The sequence below is a fragment of the Dicentrarchus labrax genome, unplaced genomic scaffold (assembly GCF_905237075.1).
Source record: "Dicentrarchus labrax unplaced genomic scaffold, dlabrax2021, whole genome shotgun sequence".
Taxonomy (NCBI): Eukaryota; Metazoa; Chordata; class Actinopteri; family Moronidae; genus Dicentrarchus; species Dicentrarchus labrax.
Window position 1 is genome coordinate 16,561,259 of NW_026136707.1, and position 12,417 is coordinate 16,573,675.

Consider the following 12,417-nt stretch of genomic DNA (forward strand, 5'->3'; position numbering starts at 1 on the left):
GCTGCAGGACACCTGAAGCAAACCCTTATTTTCCTGACGTTTATATATGCAGGTGTGCTGAAAGGAGAGGCAGCTGGATGTCTGCCTGTGGTTGAAGCTCACTGACAAATCTCAGCGCTGGGCAGTCTTCAGGGTTAATGAAGTCTGTTGCAGTATGTCTATGCCGGTTTTGTGGCCATGTTTACTGGATGCATTCACCTTCATTCTGGATTTTGGTCATAAATTTACATGTGATATTACCCTGTCAAACCAACACAGATTGCAGTCTTGTTGTGCATCTGCTATTTAAAGTATAAATCATTCATGGATTTTTGGCTACGTGGAAGCACAATAAGCCATAAGCACAACATTGACATATTATCACACAGAGCAACATTAGCATTCATTTTGAGTTGTATTTCTGGTCATATGCCAATGTTCACTCTCCTTTTAGCTCTGTTTTTGGTCTCCACCAACTGATTAAAATACTTTGTCTGCAGTTTGGTGTACATGTAGCGTACAGTCTGTTTATCTGCTGCAGCTGGAAACGAGTTGATCACCCAACAGTAAAGTTTTGGGGCGTAAAACCAAACCAATCAGCTGAAAGATGCTAAAACACTGAGGAGAACTGCAGAGTATGTAGAAAAATGTCTGCTTCGTTCCATTGTTTGCGTAAAAAGCTAGATTCAGGAAAGCAAATAGTTTAGAAAACAGAGGTGAGGTGGGGACGCAGATGGTGGGTGGAGGCAGCAATATCTAGAGAGGAGTAAACCAACAGGAAGAGAAAGGATGGAGGGGAGAGAAGTAACAATGAGGGATAGCACTAACAACGTTGTGAAGTGACTCAGACATATTTAATGAGAATATCAATACCAGTTTTATCATTCTAGGACATGATAGGCTCACGATATCAACAACATTCAAACATAAACAGATGGTTAAAAGGCAATGAAGGGAAATATTGTGACTTTCTCTTTATGAAATGTTTATTTACAGCCTTCCTGATAGTTTAGAAGAATAAAACTCAAAGTCTTTTACATTTGTGACCTACAGTACATTTAAAGTGTGAATCTCGATGACTTCCCATTGTCATGTTTGAGTTCTCAGCAATTACACTATCAGAGACCAGATATAAAGGCTTCACTTTAGGAAAAACAGAATCTGTATTACCAGAAGTAAATGCTGACCCATACACATTTTATATAATATTTAATATAAAGGCATTTTGTACACTTCACAAAAAGTTCTTATAAAGATTAGGTTAAAGCAGAGAGAAAGGAAGCAGAGTTTTAGAGGAGAAGTAATTTGAGATGCAGCAGAAGAAATGAATGAATAGGCGACTAGAGATCCTCCTGTTCCATCTGGACCTCTGTGGCCATCAGCGTTCAGTTAGTGAGTGAGTCAGTGACATCCACTGTACTAACGTGGTTTTCCCACAGGCCTTCTGGTGAAAAGGAAAATGTGAGAGGAGACGAGATAGAAGCTCCATGCCTCAGAGGATGGAGAACTACTGCAGAGGAAAGTTAATTGGAGATGCAAAAGAGCAGTGAGAGGAAGGGATACATCTTTGTGACTTTGTTTTTTGTTTTTCACCTCAGTGACCCATGGGACTGCAGTACAGAATCTTACAAAACAAGACACATTTCTTCTTTCTTTCATCAACCCGTCTTCCATTTGCCTTAAAGTAAAATTCTTCTTCTTCTTTGTCTTTATCTCTTCTTAAACGATAACCAAACTCAGCAGGTATAATAAATCCAGGATCCTCTTTCCTCCGGTTCATCTATTTCGAAGGGTGGCCTAATATTTTCTATGCTCAATATATTGCTTTTGTAGTGCTTGGTGATATTTGATTCCACATTTTATGTTAAAAGGAGAAGCCACATCCTCCCTCTCTTTCTCATAACCACCTTTCCTGAAATTAGGCACAAAGGAGAGCACCTTTCCATTTGTCCATTCTGCCTCAGCTCATGCAGTGTTATTGTCATGCTAATTCGCACACACAGTTACATAATGGCAGTCCATGGTGATATTAAACCTGCTGTGACCCATGCACCAGTAACACCAGTTACTCCCTTCAGTCTGGGGAGAAAAATGTAGAGCACCAGCACTGTTGAACATTTGCAAGTCGGTGTTATGATGCTGCCATCATGCTAATGTTTGACTTTCTGAAAGCTCATTCTTGAGTTAATAACATGCCAGTCAATTATTTTGATGTCCAGTGGATGTTGTTGCTCTGACATTTGTAATTTGTGTACAGAAAACACACCATTCATCACACAGACTGTAATAATACGTTATGTATATTTATAGAGGGCAGATGTCTGCCAGCAACAGAGCTGCAGCCATTAATAACTAATCAGTCTCATTGTGCCAAGGAGACTTCAGACGTAGGGGTTCCTTATTGGAAACCTTTCTAAACTGGTTTGCTGAACTTAGTTGGCTCATGACCTCCCTAAAAAAATAAGAGGCAATACCTGCTATCCCTGATGCTAGAACAAAATAAGCAGGATTAATGAGGGCTGACACCAGAGTTTCTGTCCTTTAAGGGATATCTCAATGGCTCTCAAGCTGGGGTCCCCAGAAAAACAGGGAATATTTTAATTTCACTATTATTTCTCGCTGTTAATCTGCCAATCTGCAGTATAAACAGCTATAGTAACCAAACTAACCCTTACCTAATGAAACACCCCTAAAGTTTGCCGGTTATGTTAGAGTTAACATGCTGTTTATTTATTTAAAAAGGGACAATGCACAATAATTAACACAAGGATTATGAAAGTGTGCCAGATATAGCCATTCAAGCTTAATTTCATCTGCAGTCCCTGGCAGATGATGGCATATCAGAGACCATTGAATATTTTATACACAAGTAAAATATTTACAAATTTGATCATGTTTTCCAAGTTTAAAAAACATACCTTGTTAAAATTTTACAATGATGATATGAATTTGACTTTTGATCCAAGGTTTTCAAAGCCTGCTTATAAAGTGTTTCTACTGACTGGTTTTGGAAACGCCAATTGCAACCATGATGCTGAAAAATCCAAAGCTTGACAGGCCTGCCGGGCCTATAGTAATTATAGTTACGATTACTAAGTTATGATTGGACAATCGCTCTTCCCTCAAAAATCATTTTTACGCTGCAATTGAGAACCACTGCATTTTTCACATATTGCTTGTGATAAAGTTGCTTTTCCTTGTTTTGAGTCTTTGTAAGAGAATACATCAAGGCCAAGTGGGGAAAAAAACATTTTATATGGAGTCCAGCCTGTGAGATTGTCATCAAATTGCCAATTTGGCATCAATTAAAGTTTTATGATTCATAAGATATGAAAGTGAGGAGAATAAATCACTGCATATGGCTCTCCTTTCTTGTGAAACCTAGACAGATGGATCAAGGCATGAATCAAATTACCCAGGCACCACAGAAGCCTATTTAATATTATTATGCGCAGCAGGATGTGTTTGATATTCAAGGGGGTGTTTGTTTTTGTGAACCTGTCCATTCGATCATGGGACAATATGACCTTTAAAGACAACACACTCTTACTTTTTGTCACCTCCAAACTCTCTCTCTTCCTTTTCATTTTTTGTGCTCCGATGTCTCCTCACTCACTGTATTTTTCCTTTTATCTTTCCTATTCTCATTCTTTCCGTCCCTTTCACACGTATATGAGATGTACCACAACACATCATAGCTCCCCGTTTTCTCCATGGTTTGTTCCTGGGCCCCTCAGAGGTTTCTGTAACTGACCTTGCTACACAGTCACCATGGTTGGTGATTTCACTGCAGCCCCACAAGACTAAAGTCAGCACTTTATAGTAGATTTTAAGGTTAATATTTCTCTCTGGGGCTGTATTTACTGTTTTGTATTACTTCTAGCTCCATTTGGGAAAATAATAAATTGTTTGTAAACCTTAAAGGTCCAGTGTGTAACAGAAAACGGTGTGTGAGCCGTTTTTATCTACAGACGCTACGGTTTGCCTTCCATGGAGTCCGCCATGTTTCTACAGTAGCCAAGCACAGATAAACCAAACACTTGCTGTAAACAGGCCTTTTTGTGGCCACCGTAGTTTCTCCTACACACTTTACAGCCCATTCTCATTCCCTGGTCGTCAAATACAGTCGCCAGCAGTTTTCAGTCAGTTGCAACTTGCCACTTCACCACTAGATGCCACTAAATCCTACACACTGGATCTTTAACTTCACTTCACTAACTGCTTCATTGATTGGTCCTGCCACAAAGACAGCATTAACAGCATGTTAGCATAAAGTTCTTGTTTACACATCTAGCAGTTACCAAGCAACATTAGCTTTCATTTGGAGTTAAATAAATCTAAATCGACTATTCACTGTCCTTATAGCTCTGTTTTGCTCTCACCAATGAAATTAAATGCTCCACTATCTTCACAGGCTAGCTACTAACTTGGTCCATCTGCTGTGTGATGATGGGCATGTAGTGTATAGTCAGTTTTTAGTGCTTTTTAAACACAAAAAAACACCCTGCCTGCTGTGTCTGCAAACACTGATAATAAGAGAGTGAACCAAATAGTAAAGTTGTGGGCCATAAAACAAAAGCAATGAACTGAAAGAAGTGAAAATGCTCTGTAGAGCAGAGGAGAATAGCAGAGTAATAATTCTCTGCGGGTTCATCATCCCGATCGACCATTGTACATTACACATCGTGATTTGATCTATTGTTAATTTAAAAAAAAAGATTATATCAGCATTAAAGTACTTATAAGTCAAATGAAAATATAACATTAAAAATTATCTTTTCAGATCAGGCTGAGGATTCAGCCCGATTCCCCCATTTTTCTTGTTGATTAGACCTTTGTCATGGCCAAGATCAACTCAGTATTAGAGAGAGTTTGCTCCAACTGATTAAATCCTGGTTTATTCTGTACAAGTGTGGTTTCGATTATTCAAATTTGGAAAACACAATGTGCTGACTACAGTCCAGGTGAAGTCAATGGCTTATGAAGCAAGTAAAGGACAACACGTAGCTTACCAGGACTATAGTAAACAAAGGATGTGGTAAACATCTTTCACACGACTGAAACCAAACTGGAAATATGACTGCATATTTGAAAACAAATGCTGTGCAAAAGATTAAGCTTAATATTGTACAATTCGCCCTCTATAAGTAGCTTTCTCAAAATTCTTGCCACTCTGTCTCCTGCTGTTTATCAGCTGAGACACATTCAGTATAGTTTGTGTCACTGTTGCACTGTCTAAGCATTTTCCCCTGCCATTGCTGCTATGTACAATAAAATACAACATGCCGGCACAGCCAGATAGAAGCCCATACTGAGCAGAAGCAATGAAAGAGAGTCGGGAAGATGGTCTGTTCGCCTACACAGAGGTCCTAATAGGCTGAAATAAGTGAAAACACCTGTGCATGTGTTTCTGTGTGTACCATTGGTGAGTTCCTATTTAGGTGATCAGGAAGCCAGGTGTGTGCAATTAACTGCAATTAACTTGCTTGGAGGAAAGAAAACCGCCCTCCATTTTGTTGCCAGGATTGAGAACTAGAGGGAGGATGCAAGATTTGGATTCCGTGGCCAAAGAAATTGGAGAATTTACTGTAATATAGTAGCGAGCAGGTGGTCCTTATCACCATTATCATGGCATGAGTGTGGATTAAAATTCTATACCTGAAAATACGGTGTTATTGTTATTGTGTGATATGTCTTAGCCGTTCATATAAAATGCATGGTCTCCCAGAAACTTAACGACTTTCCCTGCACATATTAGAATATGTGCAGGGAAAGTCGTTGTATAGTGTGACTTATTTTAGCTCACTGTTCAATTAAAAATATTTCCTTTTTCCTCTTTGCCCTTTTCTCCCTGCTGGCTGTGAGACAGATAGGAAACAAGGTTACTTTCTTCTTTCCTCCCCGTCTCTTGTGGTTTGCCATTTGTCAGGAGAACATTTTCAACGATTTGTGTTTGGTTTTCGTCTGGTTTCTATGTTATGTTTCAGGCCCAGCACAGCTACCTTAATTGGTGCGGGGGTGGGGGGGGAATAGACTGCTGTATTTGTCTACCTGCAAAGTAGAGTTCACTGAACTTGCAGGGGAAAAAATGTCTTTGCTGAAATGTAACTTCACCGTTAGGCTTCAGTTTGTGTGGTGTCATGCTCCAGTGCTTTGTTTTTTCTTCTTACTTGTATACACTGACTGGTTAATTTACTGGGAGCTACTCATTATTTTCCCTCAGTAGACAAGTGTATTTTAAGTTGTGGTATGCCCTTTAAAAGTCCTCCAGTAGCAACTTAAGGAAGCAGATGGACTTGAATTTCCTTCGAATGAGCTTTTATGTGCAAATCACAAGCTTAACAATTAAGGTTGACTCACTGTTTTGGTTTTCATTTTTTTTATTTTAGATTAGATGCAGAAACACAGTATTGATAGCTTTTCATTATGTTGCACTTGCTTAGAAAATGTATGCAAGTTCTCTTTCTAAATCGAATCACCCTTTCTAGGATGAATTTTTTCAGCCTCATATTTTCAGGACTTTGTGCTACAAAAACTTTTCCCCCACAAATCTTTTCCCATTTCGTGTTTACTAATGACTGTCCTATCCATTGTGGCCCACATTCTGTGTGCTGTGTCATTTCCTCTTTTCTGTCTCATAAATCATAAGAGAATAGCAAGGTGCTGCACACTTGATGAATGGCTCTAGCCTTCTATTGTTCTTCTTCTGCTGAACTCTATTGATCTCGTATACATTCACACACACATGCTTGCTGATACATACCAGCATATACAGCCAGAAAATCGAGATGGTATGATGATGATGATATAGATTCACATGCTTATAAACTCACACACAGTCTTCTGTTTTATCAAACCACGCTCTGATAATGAGAAACCCCTTTGTTTGTGAGGAGGTGTGCAACACAGAAATCAATGAAATCCTGAGGGGAAAATAAGGATGCTTCTTAGTTTACATTTGCCAGACAAAGCCCACTACACAAACACTCTAACAGAGGCAGCCACACACATAAACAAACTGCTTTGCAATGCTGCATGTCCAGTGATGAAAAATGTCCCTGCATTTTTGTGGGTTGCCCCCCTGTAACACCAACACCTGAATTTGCAGAAAATCTTATTGCCTCAATTGATCATTCTTATTGAGCCGACTGTACGTACCGATAGACACTTTGTGAGAGAACTTGGCTCTTGGGTTCCTTCACGGACTTATCTACAATTTCCAAAACTCCGTTCACACTTCAATTTCCATCTGTACTGGCAATAAGAGACAAAGTGTGGAACAAACCATTTGTCTTGACAGAACAAAGACGAGACAGTGTGACTTTTATCTCGCTTTAAACAATCACAGCAAAGAAGAACTTGAGTGTTAATGGTTGTTTCCTCAAACAGACACTTTCAGAAAAGCAAGCAGCTGAGGAGGGAATAACACAAAGTGAAAGTAGAACTCTCACCAACCAGCACACAAATATATAAATGTTTGTAGATGGCTGTTGAGGTTGAGAGCATCAATGGGAGCCTTTTAGAGTAAGTGCTATCTGGCTGAGAGAATATAGAGTTTCACTTTTAACCACTAGGAGTGACCGCAAGATAGAGCACATTAATGTTCAGATGCAGAAGTTAAATATTAGATGACTTGATTATGTTTTCAGCCTTGCTAGTGGCATGGCTCTATGAATAGTAATGTTGGACATTCATGTCCCCCTTAGGATAAATTGTAATAGCTTTAGTTTCTGATTTTTCATCTAGCACCATAATCAGATAAATGTTTTAGTTGTCCAATATTTTGGTTCATGACCAAACCTGTAAAACAACATTCCCATCAGTGTTTAGTGCTAAGCATAGACTGTGCTGTTGACTCTGATTGTCGCCATCTTGGCAGTCCTGACTCTGACGGCTCCTGGCTAATCTAAAATTGGGCAAAGGCATGGAGCTGAGGTTGGCTGCATGAGGCCTGGTTTTTGAAAACAGCCACCTGTCACTCAAGTGGTCGTGCCCTTAATTATAACGGGGGAGTTATGTAAAAGTTCACCCCCAGTGCAGTTGTCATAAACGGGGAATTTAGCTATTGAGACTTTTTTTTTGTACCAGGCTGTAAACATGTTTATTTCTGCTGTAAAGCTGGGCATTTTAATATGGGGCTTTATGGAGATCGATCTCTGCTGTAGCCAGCCCCAAGTGGCCATCAGAGGAACTGCAGTTTTTGTTACTTCCGTGTTGACTTTGTTTCTCACCTACGCAGGCTGCCGCTTGGTGCTGAGTTGCAAATGTTGGTATGTTAACAGGCTAAACTAGGAACTAGCATGTTAGCATTGTCATTGTGAGCATGTTCATGCTAGCATTTAGCTCAAAGCACCACTATGCTTAAAGTACAGCCTTACAGAGCTGCTAGCATTGCTTTAGACTCTTAGTATTGTTCATCTGTGTCCTCTTGTGTGAAAAGGCTTCCTAGATACAGCCTGGTTTGTATGTGTTTCTTATATTTATCAGTTTAAAGACATTTGACTAGCCTACCAGATAACAGGTATTTTGTAGGCTGTGTGTAATAAATGCTTCAGAGACTTGTTGTAGCTGACTTGGTGATTAACAGTTAAGATCTGTGCCCAAAATGGTGACACATCACATTTTCTGTTTATCTGTAAACACAGTCTTTATCAGATACCTGATGCGTGCTGTATGGATGACTCTGCAGTAGGAGAATACAAAATAAAAGACTTGAGAAAAATGAAACATGGCTGCTTTGGTATTTAAGGATGCTCATGGTTAGCAGCTTATCACTGCCCATTAAATGTTTGCACCACTCCTGTCTGTTGGAACTGAATTCTCTTGCGACCGCAGCTCAGGGGGGGTTAAGGCACCGTGCAATCAATACTTTGTACCAGAGGTATTCTGAGGCCAATAGACAGTCATGTCAGCTATCGCAGTTCCAATAAATGCCTGGATGAAGCCCAGTGGATAAGGGGAGAAAAATCTTCAAGGGACTCTGTTTCTGGTTAATGGGTTTTTTTCACGTGACTGGTGATGAGACAGTGACTCAGCTGCATTTTCATTTGGCCTCATTTTGTTTTAAGTGATGGGAAAATATAGCAGCAACAAGCTTATGATTTGGGACACAATGATGTATTGCATTATTTCTGTCACATCGAAATGGGACAGATTAGAACAATTTATTAGATTGATCACAGGCCTGTTATTATAGCATTGTTCAACAGTGTGCAGCCATAGTAGCCTATCTGCTACCTAAAAAAATGATTTATGCTGTTTATTAACTCGAAATTACCATTTAAACAAATATGGATGATAACAATATATAATATTTTGTAACAGCACTAAATTATAGAGAGAAGGAGAAGCACCCTGGATGGAATTATCTGCTTTAGTTTTACAAGTGAACTCAAGCTTTGACCAGTGTTAATATACAGCCCTGAGGTTTAGACATATGTTATGGGTGACTAGTATGTTAACATATAACGATGCTGTCAGCCCATATGTGTGGTAACCTAACCAAATCCAGATTATTTTAGTCAAACCATGTGCCATAGAGGAGCTGAGAGTGTACAATCAAATACTATAAGTAGTCCAATGATTAATTACTCGTGTGTTGATTACACAAGTCTAAGAATGCCTAATTGATATGGAGAAGGTTCTTCTGACTGGAAACACATTTTGTCAGGGGAGTAAAGTTACCCACGCCTCAGTTATATAGGATTCATTCATCTGATTCATACATCACAATGGTTAGAGATTATTAGGAATGAACATTATGAAGAAGAAGGGAAAAAATCTACTTAGTTTTTTACATTTTTTTAAATATTTTTTTATTTGTTGACTCAACTCTGTTTATGAACTTGCCAAAACAAACCAAAACAATATATATCCTTATTCTGAAGTTTGGGTAACCCTGAGGGGGGCAAAGATCTTTGTTGACCCTGAGTATGGTACCAGTAGTTATTGATTGATTGTCAAGTTATCTAATTTCCAAAGCCTGTGACAGCTGAGAATCATTCTCTATCAGCTGTTTAGAGGCAGGTTTCAGTGAGAAAATGTATGTGATTGAAGCAGCAGCACACTGCCAACGTTTAGCAAAACAGGATCATTGAAAGCCTTTAATTAAATCTAAAACAACCCCTACAAGAGTGATAAATGGAAAGAAATGTGTTCTGCTAACTAATTGCCAAAGCCATCAATCTTCTGTGGGCAGGATCTTCATCTCAGCATTGTTAATGCTTTTGTAGCTGGCAGGATTTTTCAAAACCTGTGAAAGGAGATAAAACCTTGAACAATGCTCACCAGGGAGTTGGAAAGAGCCAGTATTTCAATATTATTATTTCATTATGCACAAGGTGCTACAGAGGCTGGAGGGAATGACAGATCACTGATGATGAATATATAGTTGCTATGGTGTGTGTGCATCTGTGTAAATGTGACACTGACACCGACATTGAGGTGAACAATTGTCTGTGTCAGCAACATGAGATGGAGGTGAACTGAAGACTGCGGAATGAAGCTTGTAACATGATGCCGAGTCCTGAAAGGAAAGGAGGAAGTGAGGAGATGGAAATGGATGAGGACGGCAGACAGGATGGGAGAAAGAAATACTTTTTTCTTTTTTTTCAGTTTGTGATGTTTCAGCCTGAAGTGGACAATTTTGCCAGGTTTCATTGCTAATGTAGGTGATTGCAGTGTCACAGTTTATTCCAGATGAAAAACATCATTGCTGAATTCAAAATAGCTAGTCATTTACAGGAGTCACTAATGGGCAGAACCAGTTCCCCTCCCAGAAAGTAAATTTGGATTCGGCACTTGCTCTCACTCTAACTTGTAGCAAACTCAGTGGGAATTGTGCATGAGGGGTTGTAGGTGTGTATATGAATGAATGCATGCTTGTATATCTGGGTGTTAGTAGTAATGAAGACAGACTCCTTCGACACCAGTAGGCAAAATCTGCTCCCGCCTGATTTACCCCGCAGAGGGTTTAACACCTGAGAGCAGAACAGATTTCATAATGTGGACTAACATTTCCTCTGACCTCAGTAAAACAAATTAAATTTCACAGTACCTGCAAAGGAAATGATCTTCTGTCTAAAGCCTTAAAAGCAATGTAATCATCTCTCTCTACAGCAGAGACCTGTGTTGTGTTAATGTTGCACATCCAGGCTGACACTTATTTTATTCTGCAACCTCTTATAGCAGATAGATGTTGCACCTCTTTAACTTCACCGTTTCCCTTTAACTTTGGTGTCACAATGTAGAAAAAGTAATTTTATTTCCATCTATAATATTTTTCGGATGATGTTCTTCTCTCCCTTCCTTCCTTTCTCTGTGTCCGTTTGTCACTATGCACACACACACACACACACACACACACACACACACACACACACACACACACACACACTCCAATTATAATCAGTTTGCTGGCAGGCCTCCTCTGAGGCCTGATTGGCAGCAGAATTGTCATTTTCTGACGTCACTTTTGTCCTCATCCGTGTGTCACTTAGGGGAGGTGGCAACGAGGGCGATGCTCTTTGCTCCTCTTCCTCTCTCTTACTCCCTTTCATCACCCCTGACACATTGCTAAAATGTTTTCCCTCTCCCTCTCCCTCTCTCCCATTTTCCTACATATTCTCTCTGTATCCATAAGGTCGTGACTGATAGGCTTTGCCATTTAAGAACTGTCTGACATTTATGCTGACTTTTCCCCTCCATAGAAAAACAGGCCAGGGAATGCAGATACTTTATAATACATTTTTTCTTCTTCTTCTCTTCTTTTTCAGGGCAGCTTGAAATTGCACCACCTACTGCAGCACAGTTAAGATACGGTAAGAAGTCAAATTTGTTGTAATGTTGGTTGATGTTTCAGTATGACTTCATATGTTTCTACATATTTGTTTTGTTCATTTAAAAGGGACAGTTTAAATGAGTTGCTTATTAATCAAGTAGTACGACAGCCTGGATTGACGTCCCTCCTTCAACCGTCAATCAACCAGGAAGATTATTGAAGATCAGTCTTAATTAACATTAATGAGCAGGACATTGTGGTTCATCATTGATGCTTTGTTTCCATGGTTTCCCCAAAAAAGGGTGAAACATGCTGTATGTGGATAATAAGTTTCCATGAACAGATATTGCATTAGCTGTTGCCCTTGTTGTCTCAAAGTAATTGGTAGCCAAGGATAGCATCAAAGATATTCATCAAAGTTAGGTAACTTTTATAAAACTTTTTGTCATATTTGCTGAAACCTTCACTATATCCAGTAGTGCATGAGACAGATGAGACAGATTCATCTTCAAGCATTTGCAGGAATCCAGCGGGCCTAAACAAAAACAGCCAATCCAGAGGCCAGTTCACACATGATCTGTTTCATGTACTAAAAAGGTTTCAGCAAATATGAGCAAAGTTTCAGTTATTTTTTATAAAAGTTACCTACTGCGGCCGTA

At 39.4% G+C, this 12,417-nt stretch overlaps 1 protein-coding gene across 1 annotated transcript in view; it reads left to right on the forward strand.

Annotated features, from left to right (window-relative positions):
• The window catches only part of LOC127366927 (transmembrane protein 65-like), a 36,927-nt gene that overhangs the window by 4,438 nt on the left and 20,072 nt on the right, over positions 1 to 12,417 (forward strand). Inside the window, exon 3 of the mRNA XM_051406380.1 lies at positions 11,754 to 11,798. Coding sequence (XP_051262340.1) covers positions 11,754 to 11,798 — 45 coding nt within the window. The remainder of the gene's footprint in view (positions 1 to 11,753; positions 11,799 to 12,417) is intronic.